General features: G+C 38.2%; 1 protein-coding gene across 1 annotated transcript in view; it reads right to left on the bottom strand.

Annotated features, from left to right (window-relative positions):
- The window catches only part of FMNL2 (formin-like 2), a 375,555-nt gene that overhangs the window by 77,643 nt on the left and 280,564 nt on the right, over positions 1-17,348 (bottom strand). Inside the window, exons 7-9 of the mRNA XM_006880775.1 lie at positions 8,220-8,328; positions 5,810-5,886; positions 3,665-3,758 (exon numbers count right to left, since the gene is read on the bottom strand). Of these exons, the coding sequence (XP_006880837.1) occupies positions 3,665-3,758; positions 5,810-5,886; positions 8,220-8,328 (280 nt within the window). The remainder of the gene's footprint in view (positions 1-3,664; positions 3,759-5,809; positions 5,887-8,219; positions 8,329-17,348) is intronic.

The following is a 17,348-nucleotide window of genomic DNA, read 5'->3' as shown; positions in this document are numbered from 1 at the left end:
TAAAAAAAGAAACACACAAAACATTTTTCTAAAAAGTTTCCGTGAATAAATACATTTGATCTTGGTGTTGAAATTTCTTTAAAGAAAAAGATCACAATCAACTTTTTATACTTCTTTTTAGATATGTCACAAACTCTGCTCTGGTGGCCTAGCGGTAGGAAACCAAGCTGCCAAGCAAAAGGCTAATATTCTTCAAAGAGAAAAATGGGTAATCTCCTCCCACAGATTTACTGCCTCTGAAAACCTGCTAGAGGGTCAGCTATGAGTCAGCTTTGACTAGACAGTATATAACAACAAAAACAACATTTCATCATTTATCATCACGTCCACTGAGACAAAGAAAGTGCATACTCAGAAACTGCACGTCTAGACCCTCATCTCTCTCTTCCAAAGTGAGGCCTTGGATCCTTATTCTTCCTACCATCAGCTACCGTGAAATGAGAAGTGTTCCCAATTGCCTAAAATGTATGCTTGAGATGATAAAAATAGCAAGATTCTTTCAAGAAAAAACAAGAAACAGAATGTTTTGATTCTGAAAAAGAATTTCAACTGTGAGAGCATTATGGAGCCAAGCACGTCAACTTAAAAACATAACTTGCTTCCATTTTAATTAAAGTTAAAACTAAACTTGGCGAGCTCTGGTGGCCTAGTGGCAGGAAACTGCACTGCAATCCCAGAGGTGCGCTGTTCAAATCCACCAGATGCTCTGCTGAAGGAGGAGAAACAATCGCCTCCTGTACCAGTCAGATCCAATTTGACGGTACACACATAAAAAAAAAGCAAATAAATGAAAATTAAAAAAACAAAAAACAAAAACACAAAACTCATTGCTATCTAGTTGATTCTGACTCATTTTAGGATAGAGCAGAAACAGCCTAAATGATTTAAAGACTGTAATCTTTACAGAAGCTGATGCTACATCTTTTACCCACAGAGCAGCTGGTAGGTTTAAAGAAAAGATCTTTACAATAAAAACCAAGAGTTTACCCAATCTATCACTGAGTTCCTTTCAAATCGCCACTGAGTCAGAACCAATTCATAACTAACCCTCCAGGGGGGTTTTGAGAGGGCCTATAAATCACAGCAGAGGAGACTGCCTGTCCTTCTCCCATAAAGCTGGGGGTGGATTCAAACTGCAGAAAAAGTACAGCCTCGGGGTCAGCAGTGCAGCTCCCTATCAACTGCGTCACCAGAGCTCCCATTAAACCCACTGCTGACAGATCAGAACTGACTCAGCTGATCTTCCAGTGGTTTTCAGAGGCTGTAAACAGCACCAGAGGAGACTGTCTTATCTTTCTCTCTTGAAGCAGCTGGTGGATCCAAACTTGGTGCCTTTGGGCTGGCAACACAACGTCTTGCCCACTAGGCCATCAGAGCTCCCTCAGCTCCCAATAGTGGTGGTCAAATTAAAACAGATTTGTTGGTTCAAGAGATTTGGGGGAAGAGAATTCTATTATAGACACATGAAGATTGGTCAAGTAAGCAGTTAGTGCTCTTCTGACCTAACCCTTGGAATGAAATTCCCCAGGAGCATGCACCTGACTTGTCCTCACTGATGTAGCCATTTGAGTAATGTCTCTTTGCTTGGCCTACATGAACACCACAGCCCACCAAGAGCACTCACACAACCAGCCCTGTAGCCCTTCTTTTTACACAACACTCTTACTGTTAGTCATGCAGTTGCCTGTGCCAAAGAGAATTTCTACACATTCACCATCACCCGTAAGTAATAACAGAACGGGGAGGGCTTTAACTAAAGTTCTACAAATTGAAGACTCAAAATTAGTTCCCATCATTATTAGATAGCTAAAAGATCAAGTAGGATTCATTTGTTTTGACCAACTGAATACATGCACTGCCCTAAATGAGCAGGCCGCATTTGACCCAAACACCAGTAAAAACTCAATTCTGCAAGTATTTGTGTGTCTGCTATGCATAAGAAAGGCACTTTATCTTCCTAAGAGAAAAGAAAATTAGTATTCCCTTCAGGAAATTACTGACTTGAATTAATACTGACGCCACATAATTTTATTTCTAGGACAAAATTTGATCAACAGTGTAATCAGATTAACCATATTATAAAAATGGACACTGATAATTGTACAGTAAGGATTCTAATGTAGAAAGGATTTGGCATGAGATATTTTCAAACATGGCTTTAATGATAAAATTGCAAGGATTTGGGTTATTAGCTGCACATGCTGTGTCTCTTCCATATTATACCCATCTACCCATAACAACCACCACCACCTAAATAGACCTTTGTTTATAAATGTAAAATTTATTAAATCTGTATGATATATAAAAATAATCAAAAAAGTATTCTATTCTGATCACTGATGTTTCTACTTCTTTTGAAAGCCAAAGTACAAATTTAAAGATTCATTTTTCCTCTTCATCATTTTCTTAGAACCTAGATATTTTTCTATGGTAAACTGGGTTGAATGGATTTGGTTCTGTCCGTGTGACACTGGGAAACTGGAAAGCAACAAAATCTAACCACTGATGGAATGGAAAACAAGGCAAATAAAAACTTGGGAAGGATGCTTTCCTGTTTACTTCTTTGAAGGTTCCCAGTCTATGCATCAATTATGGGCTCACTCTCCAGTACTTCTAGAAGAGGGAGTAGTGAGTCATATGAAGGAGCAGCTCAGAGGTCCTTGGCTACTTCAGTATTTCTCTTAGGAGAGTCATATACAACTGGGCTCAATGTCACCAGATTCATCTAGTATGGGAAGCAATAAATAATGATCGATTCTAGTTTTACCACAAATCTATGTGATCACAGGCAAAAGCACATTTGAATATTTGTTTATTTGTCTAGAATATTGAAAGATAAGTATGTGTCTCATCTATGTAATTGAAGAATCAAATAATTTACCGAGTACACCCTTGGTGCATCAGTGATCTTCACCATACCATGACTGACATTATACTTCAGAGATCTTGGGAACGATAAAAACTTGAGAGGCAAAGCTGTGTTTCATTGAATCTGAGTCTCAATCCAGAAGCATACGGATTCAAATGGAATTACAATAACACTGTAAAACTTGGCTGGTGGTTTCTTCAAATCAAATGCGTTTAGTGTTCTCCAAAGACTGCCTTTGTAATGTTCCATAATAGAAACAAAAGACAAACAAAACCTACAGCTAGACCAAAGGCTATTGTGCAAAGAGAATAAAGGACCACTATATGGTTTAAAGCAGCAAGCACCTGAAGCACCTGCTGCAGAGGGTCAAGGACTGCAGCCTACAATATGGATTGAGGCTCAATGTCAAGACAAAGATTCTCACCACTGGACCAATTGGCAGCATCAGGATGAATGGTGAAGAGATTGAGATTCTTCACAGCTTTAGTTTGCTTGGCTCCACAGTCAACAGTCTTGGCACCAGCAGCCAGGAAATTAAAAGGCGCATTGCCATGGGAAAGTCTGCTGTTAGGGACCTCTCCAAAGTACTGAAGAGCAATAGTGTCTCTCTGGAGACTAAGGTGCGTTTGATACAGGCCATGGTCTTTAAAGCAATGTCTCAGAAAATTAACCTTTTTAAAAAATTAACTATATCCCTTTTACAATCTAATAAAATGAAAAGGTAAATAATTCCTTTCAAAGCTGTTCAAATATAAGATATTCGTGGAAGATTTTTTAAAATGATTATAAAGTTACCTCCTTAAAGTTATCAAATGCTGATAAAATTATTTCATGTCCACCTCTGACAAGACAAACAGCTGCCAACAGTTCTAAGACAAGGGCTTTTGTTCTGTCAAAACAAGAAGAAAAAGAAAAATATCATGCAATCAATATATAATGTCAATGCAAGAGACAATGAGTTGGAACAGTTGTTCTTTCCTTCCAAGATGGGTATGATAAACAATATTTTTAATTTTAAACTTTGGTAGAGCTCCCCAGTTAAAACAACCTTGAAATCAAGAGTGTCATCCACTTCCAAAATAGCTTGCCTCTGGAAACTCTATGAATGTGGAGAAACGACGAAAGTTATACAAGTGTTCAGGGCTTTCGTTCATAGGGTCGCTATGACTCGTCTATAACTAGACAGCACTTAACAACAACAACAACAAAACTTTATAAACTATAGTTTTATTAAAGTACATCCTCAAATCTTTATTAACTTCTAAATATGTGATTTTACTAAGTCAGCAAAATTGGGTAGTATGTTCCCATTTACAAAATAACAAAGTATTCTCTTACGAAAATGAATTCCAGAAAGAATCATTTCTTTTCTCTATCATTAGGCAAATTAACAAAATATGGTTTTTAAAAACCACTGATCAGCTAAAAGCAACAGAAAACTTAGGACTATGGAGGCAGAAAAACAAGCCAGTAAATATTTTCTCAAGGTTTTAGAGCCTGAAGCATAACATTTGCCTAAAACCTTAAATCAACTAAAATTAATGGCCTACATTTCAAATCTGCTCATTTACAGATGGCTCCACAAAAATCTGCCATGACAATGCAAGTTTGCATCATTCCTTTTATGTAAGAAATCTGGACGGAGCTGGATTACAGCTGCACTACCATGAGAAGTTTTCCTCTGACAGAAAAGAAAATAAAGTTCCATTTGAAATATTTCTGAAAGGAGAATATAGAGATACATTCAAGTTTTCAAATACAATGCCAAGTACAACATTCTTCACCATAAGATGACTTCAGTTGCTCATCTTTCTTTGGGAAGAAAGTGTATTGCTAACCTGTATATAAACACTTACTGGATGGATATTCCATAGATTAGTTGTTTTTGATGAAAAATGAATAGTAGAAAAGAAGAATATACAAATATGACTCTCTGGGATTCTAGTAAACTAAGGAGGCAGTCACAAAGCTGCAAAGGTTTAGCTGAAAAAGTCTGCAAAGACCAAGTAATATCCAACTTTTACACAGGACTGATAATTTTCCAATTTCTCATTTTACAAACCAGAATGGTCTGAATTAATAATGTAGTTGCAGTAATAGTTTCAGTCCATACAAAGGTATTTGATGAAAATGAATTAGACCTTCAAAATGCAGAAAGCCTGGCAGGTTGGAAAACACAATAGAAAAACAAAAGCAACTGATAAAGACATGTTTCTGGATGTAATCTGTGATATGCACAGTGTATGGTGCTGGCCTTCATGGAAAGAGAAAAGCAAGGCAAACTACATGTACAGGTCTCATTGTTCTTAATTCTGGTTTGGCAATAAAAACTACATGCGAAGAAGCAATGGCAGTAAATGAAGTATGGCTGAAATAGAAACGTTTCAGAGAAGTTGCTGCAATGACTGGTGCTTAGTCTTTAACAAGACTTTCTTGGCCTTCTGACATCTTGGCGACCTTATCATTTCCCTCAAATTTAGCGGCATGGATGTTAAGAATGAGGCTTTGAAAGGGATGGAAACATGAGGATGACAGTGAAAAGTCAGAGCTATCACCAGTTGCTCAACTCTGCCACATTTAAGAATTTACTTTGGCTGTGAGGAAAATTCTACCCAGCCAAGAAGTCTACAGCCAATTTCAGAAAACCACACTTGAATGTTTTTAAACTCTAGCTTGATTAAGTGTTAACAAAAAACTCGCTGCCATCAAGTCAACTCTGACTCACTGTCACTCTGTGGACAGGAGGGAACTGTCCCAGGTGGTTCCCCAAGGCTGCCACTTCATTCTCCCACGAACCAGCTGGTAGGTTCAAACCACTAAACTTTTTATCAGCAGTCAACTGTTTAACCGATAGGCCATTAGGGTTTCTTACATGTTAACCAGCTCTCTCTTTTCTCAACCATAATTCAGACTTGCATATTCCAAAGCCAGCAAGCTTACCTGGGATTCTTGTTGTTTAAACTTAGTGCAATCTCGTTGACAGCGTGGGGGTGAGACATGACCATGTTGAAACCATACTGCAATTAACATGGAGAAAAACCAGGGCGTTAGAAATCAAGTTAGGAGATTGATTAAAAGACAAAACCTGAACTTCCTAAATAATGTAATTTATACTATAATAAGTGCATTTGTGTCTCCACCACATCAGTATCTGAACATAATTTATCCTCAGAAAATTCAGGAATGATGCTATCATCAAGCATATTATGCTATTACACAAACCATATTTCCATTCTTTATGAATGAACTGCATGCTGTAAATCCGTGCATTAATTTCTCTTTATTAAAATGGTCAAGATATCCCAGAGACTCTACCTCACTGTTCTCAACCCTGGCTGTTCATTGAAATCACCTCGGAAGAGTAAACAAAACACTGATACTCCAGAATCTACTTTAGGTCAACTTAATCTTTTCTTTTTTTCTTTTAAAAAAACCAACATTCTTTTTATTCTTGGCATACTATCATTCATAAATATTGCCATTTCATGTATGTTCATTGTGTCTTATTCATGTACACTGTACTTTATAGTCATCTGTATATACTGTATTTACATAATTAACTAAGATAGCAGAGGTGGGGTGGGGAGGTGATGGTGGTGAAAAAATGGAAAAGATTCAATGGGCACTTATTGTATCTTTAGCATTTTGAGGATGACTCCCTCAACTGACTGTTGCAGTAGTTGACAATCACTTTCTCTTGTCACACCTTGAGCAGCAGCTAACAGGACCAAGATCCGAGATCAACTGTCTTGTTCTGCAGCATGTTACTTCATCCTTCTACTACAAACTAAGCAGCTTAATAACAGACTCAAGAATCACTCCTAATTCTGCTGAGTTGATTCTTTCTTTCTCAAACCCACTCTCAGTTCTTGACCTTATTCCTTCTTAAAAGAAAGCAGAAGCAGTGAAGGAGAGGGGCAGATGCCACAAAATTTATCACCATATTGACTCACTTCCATAGATTTATAGTTTACCTTCTCACCACTTCCTAAATTGAACTGTCCTGTGCTCCAATCCAAGGCCAATGCTTCCATTTGAGTTAGGAACCCCACCCTCTCTCACTTAGTAACAGTATTTGCTCCAGCAAATCTCTACCTTCTGTCATTATTTCTGCTCTACTGACCTATTAGTATAAAAACATGCTATAAATAAATCTTCCTTTTCATGGTACTCAGTAGTGACTCTCTGGACTCAGCTTCCAGGGGGGTTCCAACCTTGACTCCCACCATTTAGTAGCTATAAGTAAACATTTCTGTGCCTCAGTTTCCTCATCAGCAAAAGGAGTAAATTAGTATTATCAATCTCACAGAGCTGATCTGAGGTTTACACAGCTTAGTAGGTTTTAAAGCACCAGACCTATAGTAGAATGTACAATGGAAATGTTCACTTTTATTAGCATTACCATTATCTGGCATGTATATATGTCATCACTGTATTCATTTATCATCTTTCTTTTAGTTTTGGAAAGTAAGCTCCTAGGCGCATGTATTTATTTAATTTTATGTTCTCTGTGCCTAGAACACAGTCTGACATATAGTAGTTGTACTTATGGGATGAAAGACAGCATAAATGCATGATTCCCTTCCTGAACGCAACACAGCACCCTTCTCCTGGTGTGTACTGTAATAATGAGCCTCTTCCTGAGTCACTACTATGAACCCTCTGGAGCATACAATCACCAGGAACCAAATCCTACTTTTACATGGAGTTGTGTTTCCAAATCTAACACCTGATTTGCTTGCCCACCTATACTTTTTAAAGCTTTCCGTTCATCCTTGCTATTTTGGGCTCTACCATCTACTCTGTGGTCAGGACTAATCCAATCCACATGTGCACTGTCTCTCCAAGTGTGGGCTTCTTGGATCATACTCTTAAAACAAGGTGAAGAATCTGTACTTTTAACAAAACTCATCCAGGTCATTCTATAAGTTCAAAACCACTGAGCCTACCATATTTATAACTTCCTACCTATTCAGTACATAAACCAATGAATTATCCAATTACCCACAGCCAGACAGAGGCATAGATGGACTTTAAAATAAGAAACATTAACCAAGTAACATAGGCAAATACATCTGTCACTACATAAGGAGGAAAAAATCCTTTAAAGTATATTTAACATTAAAAAAATAATAAAATTTTTAAGTATATTTAACACTATTAAAAATAAATGTCAATTTGAGTGCAATATATGCTAAAAGTACTTTAACAATAGTATATCATTAAATTTCACATTTACTGCAAAAAGAAAAAGGAAATCAGAGAAAACAACATATGCTTATAAACAAATTAATTTGGGGTTTTACTTTCATTTGCTTTATTTTCAAAAGGATCGGAACATGCCACATACCTGATAGTTCATGATGGCACGTAAACACATGATACATACATGGACATCATCTTTTTTACTCACTAATCTTGAGTTTTTCAGGGTTCTTCTGCTTGGCAAAGTATTATACCTACAAGGAAAAGGTAAATGTCCATAAAGTTATAGATAACTTTCTCAGTAATGGCACATGTGCTTTATAAAAGAAATATTATCCTCTACCTTTAACTGGGAGAAGGATGGGCACTCTCCTCCCATGTGATTAACTGTCTCTAATAACCCGGGTTAGGGTCAGCTATAGGTAAGTTCCGACTTGATGGTAAACAACAACAATCTTTACTTGCACGAAAATGAGGACTGTAGTTCAAAGTCACCAAGAGCAAACCCACTCCCAGCAAGCTACTTAGGCAGACTGACTGCCAGCCAGGTCTGCATGATTCTGTGTGCTGGTCATCATCTCCTCAGATCAGAGACGCCCAGACAAGGGGACTCAGGCCCATGTCCAGAACACAGCCTACCAGACCACAAGGAAGGTTAGCCAACAATCCCAGGATCCTAGCCAGTAGGCCATACCAGGTTTGCAGAGATCTGACGCGAAACACATGCAGATTTAGTGAAGGCGTAAAGCTTAGTTTATATACAGAACTCTCACCAACTGCTGTTAGGATGGGCCAGTCCTTGGAAAAAGATAGTATGAAGGGAAATACGGAGGGTTAGACAGAGAGAGGAAGACCTTCATCAAGACAGATTGATCCAATGACTGTAACAACGGGCCCAAAAATATCAGAGCTGGTGAGGACGGCACAGGATAGGGCAAGGTTCCCATCTGTCATTTACAGAGTCACTATGAATTATACTCAACTAACTCAGAACCTCACCAACTGACCCAACTTTAGGTGGACCTTTCCAGTGATGCTCTCAAGAGTCCTTGCTTCACACTTTAGTCCTAGGCATGATCGTACATTACCAAATTCCCTATCAGGCTGTGGCAGAAGACCCTGAGGTCTTAAAGCATGCTTCACGGAAAGCCTGGTTGGCAGAAGATAATTAGAAGGAAATATATTGATATTTCAGAAGGTGATGCAGTTTTAATGTTGGGAGTCATTCTATAGAGAATATGCTCATTGCCTAAACCTTCTGCTATTACATTCTCCTTTAAGCAGATTTACCAGAGTGTCTGCAAGTCATGTTTTTAAAAAAGAAAGTGACAATGTAACCAGATGCAAGCAGAAAAGATGACCACTCTGAGAGTTTTAAGGTGAGTGAAAACCTAGGTAAGTAAGTCCCATCACCCCGCTCCCCAATTCAAAGCCTGAAAAACACAAATTTCCAAAACTGTCAACTACTTTCATGAAGTCAAAGACAGAAATGCTCCATCAAAAAGCTAAAGCTCTCCCTTCTTTCTGAACGGAACTAATCACTAGCTAAAAGGAGGCATGATTAATATTAACATGCTTTCAAAAGTCCCACAGGTGCAGGGCAGAAGTTGAAAACAGAACAGACAGTGCCGTCTAAAGTAGTAGTTCAGTTGAACACTTCTTTTCATTTCATTTTTTGTCCAAAAGCTAGCAAAGAGGGAAGATTCTCATAAGCCTACTATTGAGCCAAATACTTTTCTCCCCTCAAAGCCAATAAAATTGCTGACGGATAGAAAAGGTCCAGAATGGGGAAACACCTGTTGTCACACAGTGAAAACGTCAGCCCCACTGGGCCACAAAACAGGATACGTTCATACACTGTTGGATGGGGAACTGAAGGTCACAGAATGGATGAGGCACTATTAGGGGAGTTCAGGGCGGGATAGCTAGCAGTGAAAATTGGCAATCATAGGTCCATACCACATGGTGGGATTATATGATTGGTCAAAAGTATGTGCTCTTCAGTTTATTATGAGATGGCCTCCAGAGGGCAGACAGGCCCAGTTTTTCTGATAACCTATAGACCCTGTTTATTTCTGGAGGGCCACTGTAAAAATACATTAATAATATCAAGACCTTTCAGGCACAAGTTATGGTATCTTGCATCTGTGTGTTTGTAATGACAAAGACTCTTTGGGGAATGAATAGACATGTTGCACAGGCCAGACCTCAGAGAAAAGTCAGCACCAAGAAAGAGCTAAGAACTGCCTTACATAGGAGCTTCTGAAAATATAACATGGACTCCATATTTTAAAGTGGAATAAAGACTTTAAGATGGAGGTAAGGATAAACTTTTAGATCACTCTATTTGCATACAATCAAGTGCCTCTGATTTTAGACTCTCATATATCCTTCCTCTTGAACATAACTTTTTAAAAAAGTTTTAATCAAATATATGTTTTCAAAGTACTTCTTAGTCACTTGTCCTAATAAAACCTGAATATGTAAAATTTAGTTTTGCTCATGCTAATTTTTTAAAAGGGGTAGCTGTTTTTATTAATCTACAGTGTTAAATTTCACATTTTTTCATAGTGTCAAAGATTCTTCTGCTTCTAGGTATGGCCAACATCTCTCTTTCAACCTTAGAGCATACTCCTATAGAATCAAAGCCTCTTACTATATTAATTTATTTCAGCACAGGTTTTTAGTTCTTAGTGGAATTGTGATAAAAACATAATCATAGAAAGAGAGAAACTGCTATTATTTTAAGACAAGATCATCTAAGATTAAGTTAAAAGGGAAAATAAGGTGGTTAGGGAGCTCCGATGGGTTGGTGGTAAGAGTTGTACTGCTATCTCAAAGGCAAGTGGTTCAAATCTACTAGCTGCTCCACTAGGGAGAAAGATGGGTCATTTCCTCCCATGTGATTCATTGCCTCTGAAAACTTATTGTAGGGTCAGCTATGAGTCAGATCTGATTCAAGGGTACATAAAAACAACAATGGAAATAACTGTTGTTTAATTACACTTATGTAAAGCAATAATTCCAGAAGATAGACTAACAAAGCAAATTATGCTTGATAAAAATCAGGCAGGTACTTCCACATCATTTCCAAGTAATATCAGAGTGATGCATTTAATAATATTTATGAAAAGCTATGAAATAAGAAAGCTTCCTTTTCCCTAGTTGATCAAATTCTTGAGCTATACTGCAACAGTCTAAGAAATCAAGACATCTTTGTTACTGTATTTTAAAATGCGGAAATCAGCAAAAATACATTACTTAGGAGAATAGTCTACTTATTAAATATTGACACTAAAGGCTTCTATTTGTTATATAGAATAGTTATCCCCAAATATATTTTCTGGATAAAGAATTAAAGCTGATTTAGTAGGAAATGCTACTTATACATATTTGTTAATATCGAAGGAGTTTAAAAAAATACACATTATATAGATAAGTTGTAAAAAAAATGAGTTATTTATCACTGATAATCTGTGTACAAAAAAATAGTGATAAATTGTTGTAAAATGCATTCTTTGATTTTCCCCTCTCAAATTTTTCACTTGTTTAAAAACGAAGTGGAAAATTAAAGGCAATATCTGAACTTCTATGTCAGCTGAAAGAGATCTTTATGCAGGAGCTTTGAAGGTAAAAGTGTTTATCTGCTAACCCAAATGTCAGTGATCTGAACTTATCAGTCTTCCCACAGGAGAAAGATTAGACAGTTTACTGTCATAAAGATTTACAGACTTAGAAACCCTGTGGACTATTCTACTGTTCTACAAGGTGCTGGGAGTCAATGTCAACCCAAGGGCAGTCATTTTGGACTGGCTTTTGGTTCTCTCATATAACTAACTCTGCCTCACATACTCTGGGTATGTTGCAAGAGGGCCCATTTCTTAGGGGAGGGGGGAAGAAAGACATCATGCTGGGAGAAATGGGAGGTAAGAGAAAATGAGGAAGATCCTCAATGAAATGGAAGTATACAGAGACTGTAACAATGAGTGTATCAGAGATTGAAAGGATGGCACAGGACAGGACTCAACTTGAGCTGTACTCAACTTGAAGGCATCTAACAGCAACACCATACAAAGGGGGAAAATGAAGTGCTAAATAGTCGTAAGGAAGAAGTGGAGAGGAAATGTGACAAAACTAGATCTATGTCTTCTCACTGGATTCAGAAAAGTCATGTTCTACAAGTTCTTTCTCAAGCTGATTCATTAGCAATCTGTCAGGCTATCATGTGACAAGCCTCCACCTATAACCATCTGAACTGCTGTATTTCCTTGTCAAGTATTTGTACCTTGTCATCCTGATGAAATACACTGCTTTGGGTCTATGTTGTTATCATTTCCCACCCTCTGCAATTACCCCATCAGTCAAGGCTAAGGCCTTGTTTAATGAGAACAGTAGCTCCCGCGCATCTCTTGCCAATCACTGCCATCGAAGAGTCAACTCCAACCAATGGTGATTCCATATACATAGGAATAAAATGTGCTCCAGAGAGCAATTTTTCCAAGTTAGACAAGTAAATTTAACTCTCTCAAGGTGTCTACATGGATGCAAACTTCCAGTATCTTGATCAATGGATGCTAATCACTTGCATAACCCAAAGATTTCTTTCAGAGTACAGTGGTCTAAATAATCATTCTTAACTTCAGAGCCATAGATTTCTTACTTTAGTTTAATAAGCTTCCTTTTAGCCAAGAAATGAATAATTTCTTCTTGGTCTTTGTCATTATACTAACTAAGAAGAAAATAAAACTGTCTCTGAATCTTTATCTTGTATCACTACTAGGAAAGAGAGGCTTGGGGGTTTTTTGGTTAGGTTTGCTTGGTTGTTCATTTTTTGTTTGTTTGTTTAATTTAAAAGGGCTTCTCACTTTGTATTTTAAAATTCTCATTCTAGACAAAATGTTCTCCCTTTAAGCAAATGCATACTTATGTACTTACTTCATAATTGTTTTCCTCTGAAAATACAAAGTATTTCAAAGGGCTCATTTCAATATAGGACCACCTAAAACCTTCAACTGAGAGATCCATATTTGCTCCCATTCCCAAGAAAGGTGATCCAACAGAATGTGGAAATTAACAATATAATTAATATAACATGCAAGCAAAATACTGCTGAAAGTCATACAAAAACAGTTAGTACATTGAGAACATCTAGAAGTTCAAGCTTATTTAGAAGAGGCTATGGCATCAGGGACAGCATGGCTGACGTCAGATGGATTTGGCAGTAAGCAGAGAATACCAGAAGAATGTCTGTTTGTGTTTTATTGACTATGCAAAGGCATCTGACTCTGTAGAGCTTGAACTATAGTTAATATTGAGAAGAATGGGAATCTCACAACATTTAATCACACTCATATGAAACCTACTCTTAGACAAATAAGCTGTTGTCTGAACAGAGCAAGGGAATACTGTGTGGTTTAGAATTGAGAAAAGTGTGCACAGGGCTGTATCTTTCTCCATACTTAATCTGCTGAGCAAATCACTTGAGAAGCTGGACTCTATGAAGAAAAATTGGAATCAGGATTGGAGGAAGACTCATTAACAACCTGTGTTATGCAACCTTACTCACTCAAAGTGAGGATGACTTGAAATGCTTGCTGCAGAAGATCAAAGACTACAGCCTGAAATATTAATTACATCTCAACATCAAGAAGACAAAACTCACCACTGGACCAACAGGCAAAATCATGATAGATGGAGAAAAGTCTCAAACTGTCAACAACTTCATCTTACTTGGATCCACAGTCAACGCCTAGGCGCCAGCAGTCAAGAAATCAAAAGATGTATTGTTTTGGGAAAGTTTGCTGCCAGGGACCTTTCCATAGCACACAGGAGCAATGAAATCAGTTTCATGCTATGGTGAACCTGAGTCAGACTATGGTTTTCGCAATAACTTGCTATGCATCTAAAAGCTGGTCAGTGAGTAGTTGATGCCTTTGAGTTGTAGTGTTGGAGAAGAGTACTGACTATCCCATGTTGTGCCAAAAGAACAAACAGATATGTCTTGGAGAAAGTGTGGCCGGAGTGTTTCTTTGAGGCAAAGATGGAGAAGTGTGATCTCACATATTTTGCACAGGTTGATAGAAGGGGCTATTCCTTGGAAAGGTGGAGGGTCAGAGAAAGACAAGATTACTTTCAACAAGACAGATGAACAGAGCAACTTCAGGAATGGGTTCAAGTATTTCACAGATGATGAGGAGGCACAGGATAGGACAGGTTTCAGATCTGTATTCATAGGATTGCTATGTGCCGTACTAGATGGGACAGCACACAACAACAAAACCTACAAGGTAAGATTTTAGGAACTGTGCAAATGAACTGTTGTTACCGTTGAGTCAGAACTATGCTATCTCATGCGTGCCTCTCCACTTTGCCTGTTCTCCTCACTGGTTGGGGGGGGTGGGGTCTGATGCCATAGTCCCTATGCAGCTGTACTACCAACCCAAAGACGATGCCTTTCTGATGTTTCTAAGCCACCAGATGCTCTGTGAGAGAAACAAGGGCCATCTTCTCCTATACTATTTACAGCCTCTGAAACCCTTCTGTAGGGTCAGCTATTGAGTCAGTTTGACTTAACAATGAGTTTTTGGAGACAACTTTCTGTCCTGGAAGGGTTCGTCTTAGTAGAGAGTGAACTTTATTTGGATAAAGCAAAGATGCTGATTTCTATAACACCACCAACATGCACCACAGTATAAATAACAGAGAATCTAAGCATCTTTAGAATAACTGATCTTCAAACCTCTTATTCCCTAGTGTTGCAAAAGTTCTATCAGGCTGATTATAAGCTTCTATACATGTCCAAGAAAATGAATAAAGCTAACATTTTTGTTGTTGTTGTTAAGTGTCATCAAGTCAATTCACAGCAATCCTATGAACAAGAGACCTCCACCCTGCCCTATCCTGCAACATTCTCAAGATATCTGACATGCCCTAACCCCACTGTTAACATTGTGTCAATCCATCTTGTTGAGGGTAGGGTGTTCCTCTCCGGACTCTCCATCTTCTCCACCTTGATTCTTTTTTCCAAGGCCTGACCCCTCCTGACAACATGTCCAAGGTATGGTAGGTGAAGTTTCACCATCCCTTGCCTCTAATGAGCATCCTGGTGGCAATTCCTTCAAATAGACTTAGTAGTTCTTGGGGCTTATTGCTATAGAATTTTGCTAGCATCTGAGGTGCACTGATTTACTTAGGTAGAGTTGGAAAATCACAGCAATTATCTATCACCAATGAAAAATTTCAAAAGTTAAAAAAAAAAACCCAAGTATAGCCAAGAAGCATAAACAAGGTATTGTTGCATAATCACGTTAACACAGGCAAATACAATGCAACATGTTATCTTTGAAAAGGTTGATAAGGTGGCGTGCATCCAATTCTGTGCCCCAGTCCTTTAGTCTAAACTGTCTTCACCTTTCGCAAGCACTGATTATCCTAGTTGAACTATCTGAAGAAACTTTTCATAAAGACCTGAGCTTACAGAGATTAAGTGGATGACTCAGTGGGAGGTATGGGGGCCTCTGTGTTGAATTAATATGCTCGGTGTGTGTTCTGTTACAAAATTATATGAAGTGAAACCAATTACCATGTTTTCTCCCTGAAGCTATTATGACACTTCATAGAAGAATCTATTTGAACAGAGTCAAACTGGAAATCAGCCAAACTTTGAAAAGGACTCAGCCTTGAAAATCCTACAGAGCAGATACTCTCTCCACTTTGGGTCACAGTTGGTCAAAATCGACTACCTCACAGCTAACAAGAACAAGGGACTAATGAGTGGGTTATTTTATTTTCTTTTCTTTTCTTTTTTTTTTTTTTTTAAGTTAACTGGGCAGGGGGTAGAAAAATGTACAACAATGAATGAATAAAAATCCAACTTTTCTGTAAATGTTCATTAAAATCACAAATAAAAAATATCTTAAAAAGAAAGAACAATGGAAAAGATCCAGGCAAAGTCTGATTTCTAAGAACAAAGATCCCTTCATGTTTCCTGACAGGCTTTGGTGGTTTAGTGAGGTCCATTAAACTGTGTGAAACAAGGCAGACTTGCACATGTACATACACTTGTGTAGAAACCGTATCGTAGGCCTGCGACCAACAAAAAGATCAGAACCATTTATTTATTTATGTATTGTTGCCCTTTTCTGTCTCATCTAAGAACAACTGAAAAGAACAATATTCTTCTACTCATAAAATTCCATCAATTCCTATGTTCCTTTTTATTAGTGCAAGGCTAAAATCTCAGACCACTATCTAGTCAGTCACTTCTAACCCTTACTAACAAAATCCTTCATAACTCCACTGCCACTGAAGCAATGCTAATTCACAACAACCCTAAAGAACACGATAGAATTGCCAAAGAGAGTTTTCAAGGCCACACATTTTTACAACCTCATCTTCCTCCCAGGCATTGGCTGGTGGATTTGAACTACCTGACTTTCAGAAAATGTCTAATGCTTAACCCAGTGTGTCATCAGAGCCCCTTCCTAAGCCAAGAATATTGTCATGGACTAGACTGTGTCTTTGAAGAATACATATATTTCCTTGAAAAATACATATACGTGCGTGGGTGTGTGTTTGTGTGTGTCTGTATACATATATAATAGTATAATATAGAAGCTATATAATTGTTCCTGTGATCAGAGAAACCAAATCGCTGGATGGAGGATTGAGAATAGTTATCATCTCTCCTTAATTCCATCACAGCCCAAACTGGATGTAAGAGGAATTTCCCTAGAGTATGGCTTAGAATCTCTATTTCACTCAAGGGAACACTGGGGGTGGGGGTGGGGGTGGGGGATACGCCATACTTCATACTCTCATGAAATAGCCACTAGGAGGGAAGTGCATCTTTATGGACCAGGCCTTTCAGGACAAAGCTCTTTTTTTCACTGGGGAGGGTGAGCACACAAGGAAGTCTCCAGGGAACAGACGGGCCTATAGATAACAAGAAGCTGTACTGCAATCCCAAAGGCACAAGTTTTGAATCCACAAGCTGCTCCGTGGAAGAAGGATGGACAATCTTCACCCGTGTGATTAACTGTCTCTGAAAATATGCAGGAGGGTCAGCTACAGGTCAATTCCGACTCAATGGTACACAACAACAGCAGCAGCATAGATGCTGGCCAGAAACAAAGACTTTTCCTCCTTCACTGACAGAGAGAAAGACACTGCCTTCTCCTCTAGGTGGCGCCCTGAATTAGGATGTCTAGCCTCGAAAACGTTAAGCAAATACATTTCTGTTTGTTAAAACCATCCCCTTGTGGTATCTCAATTA

This window comes from Elephantulus edwardii, unplaced genomic scaffold (genome assembly GCF_000299155.1).
Source record: "Elephantulus edwardii isolate Elephantulus edwardi_28Jun2011 unplaced genomic scaffold, EleEdw1.0 scaffold00010, whole genome shotgun sequence".
NCBI classification, from domain to species: domain Eukaryota; kingdom Metazoa; phylum Chordata; class Mammalia; order Macroscelidea; family Macroscelididae; genus Elephantulus; species Elephantulus edwardii.
The sequence above is the reverse complement of the archived record's forward strand: the minus strand, read 5'-3'. Positions and strand labels throughout refer to the sequence as shown.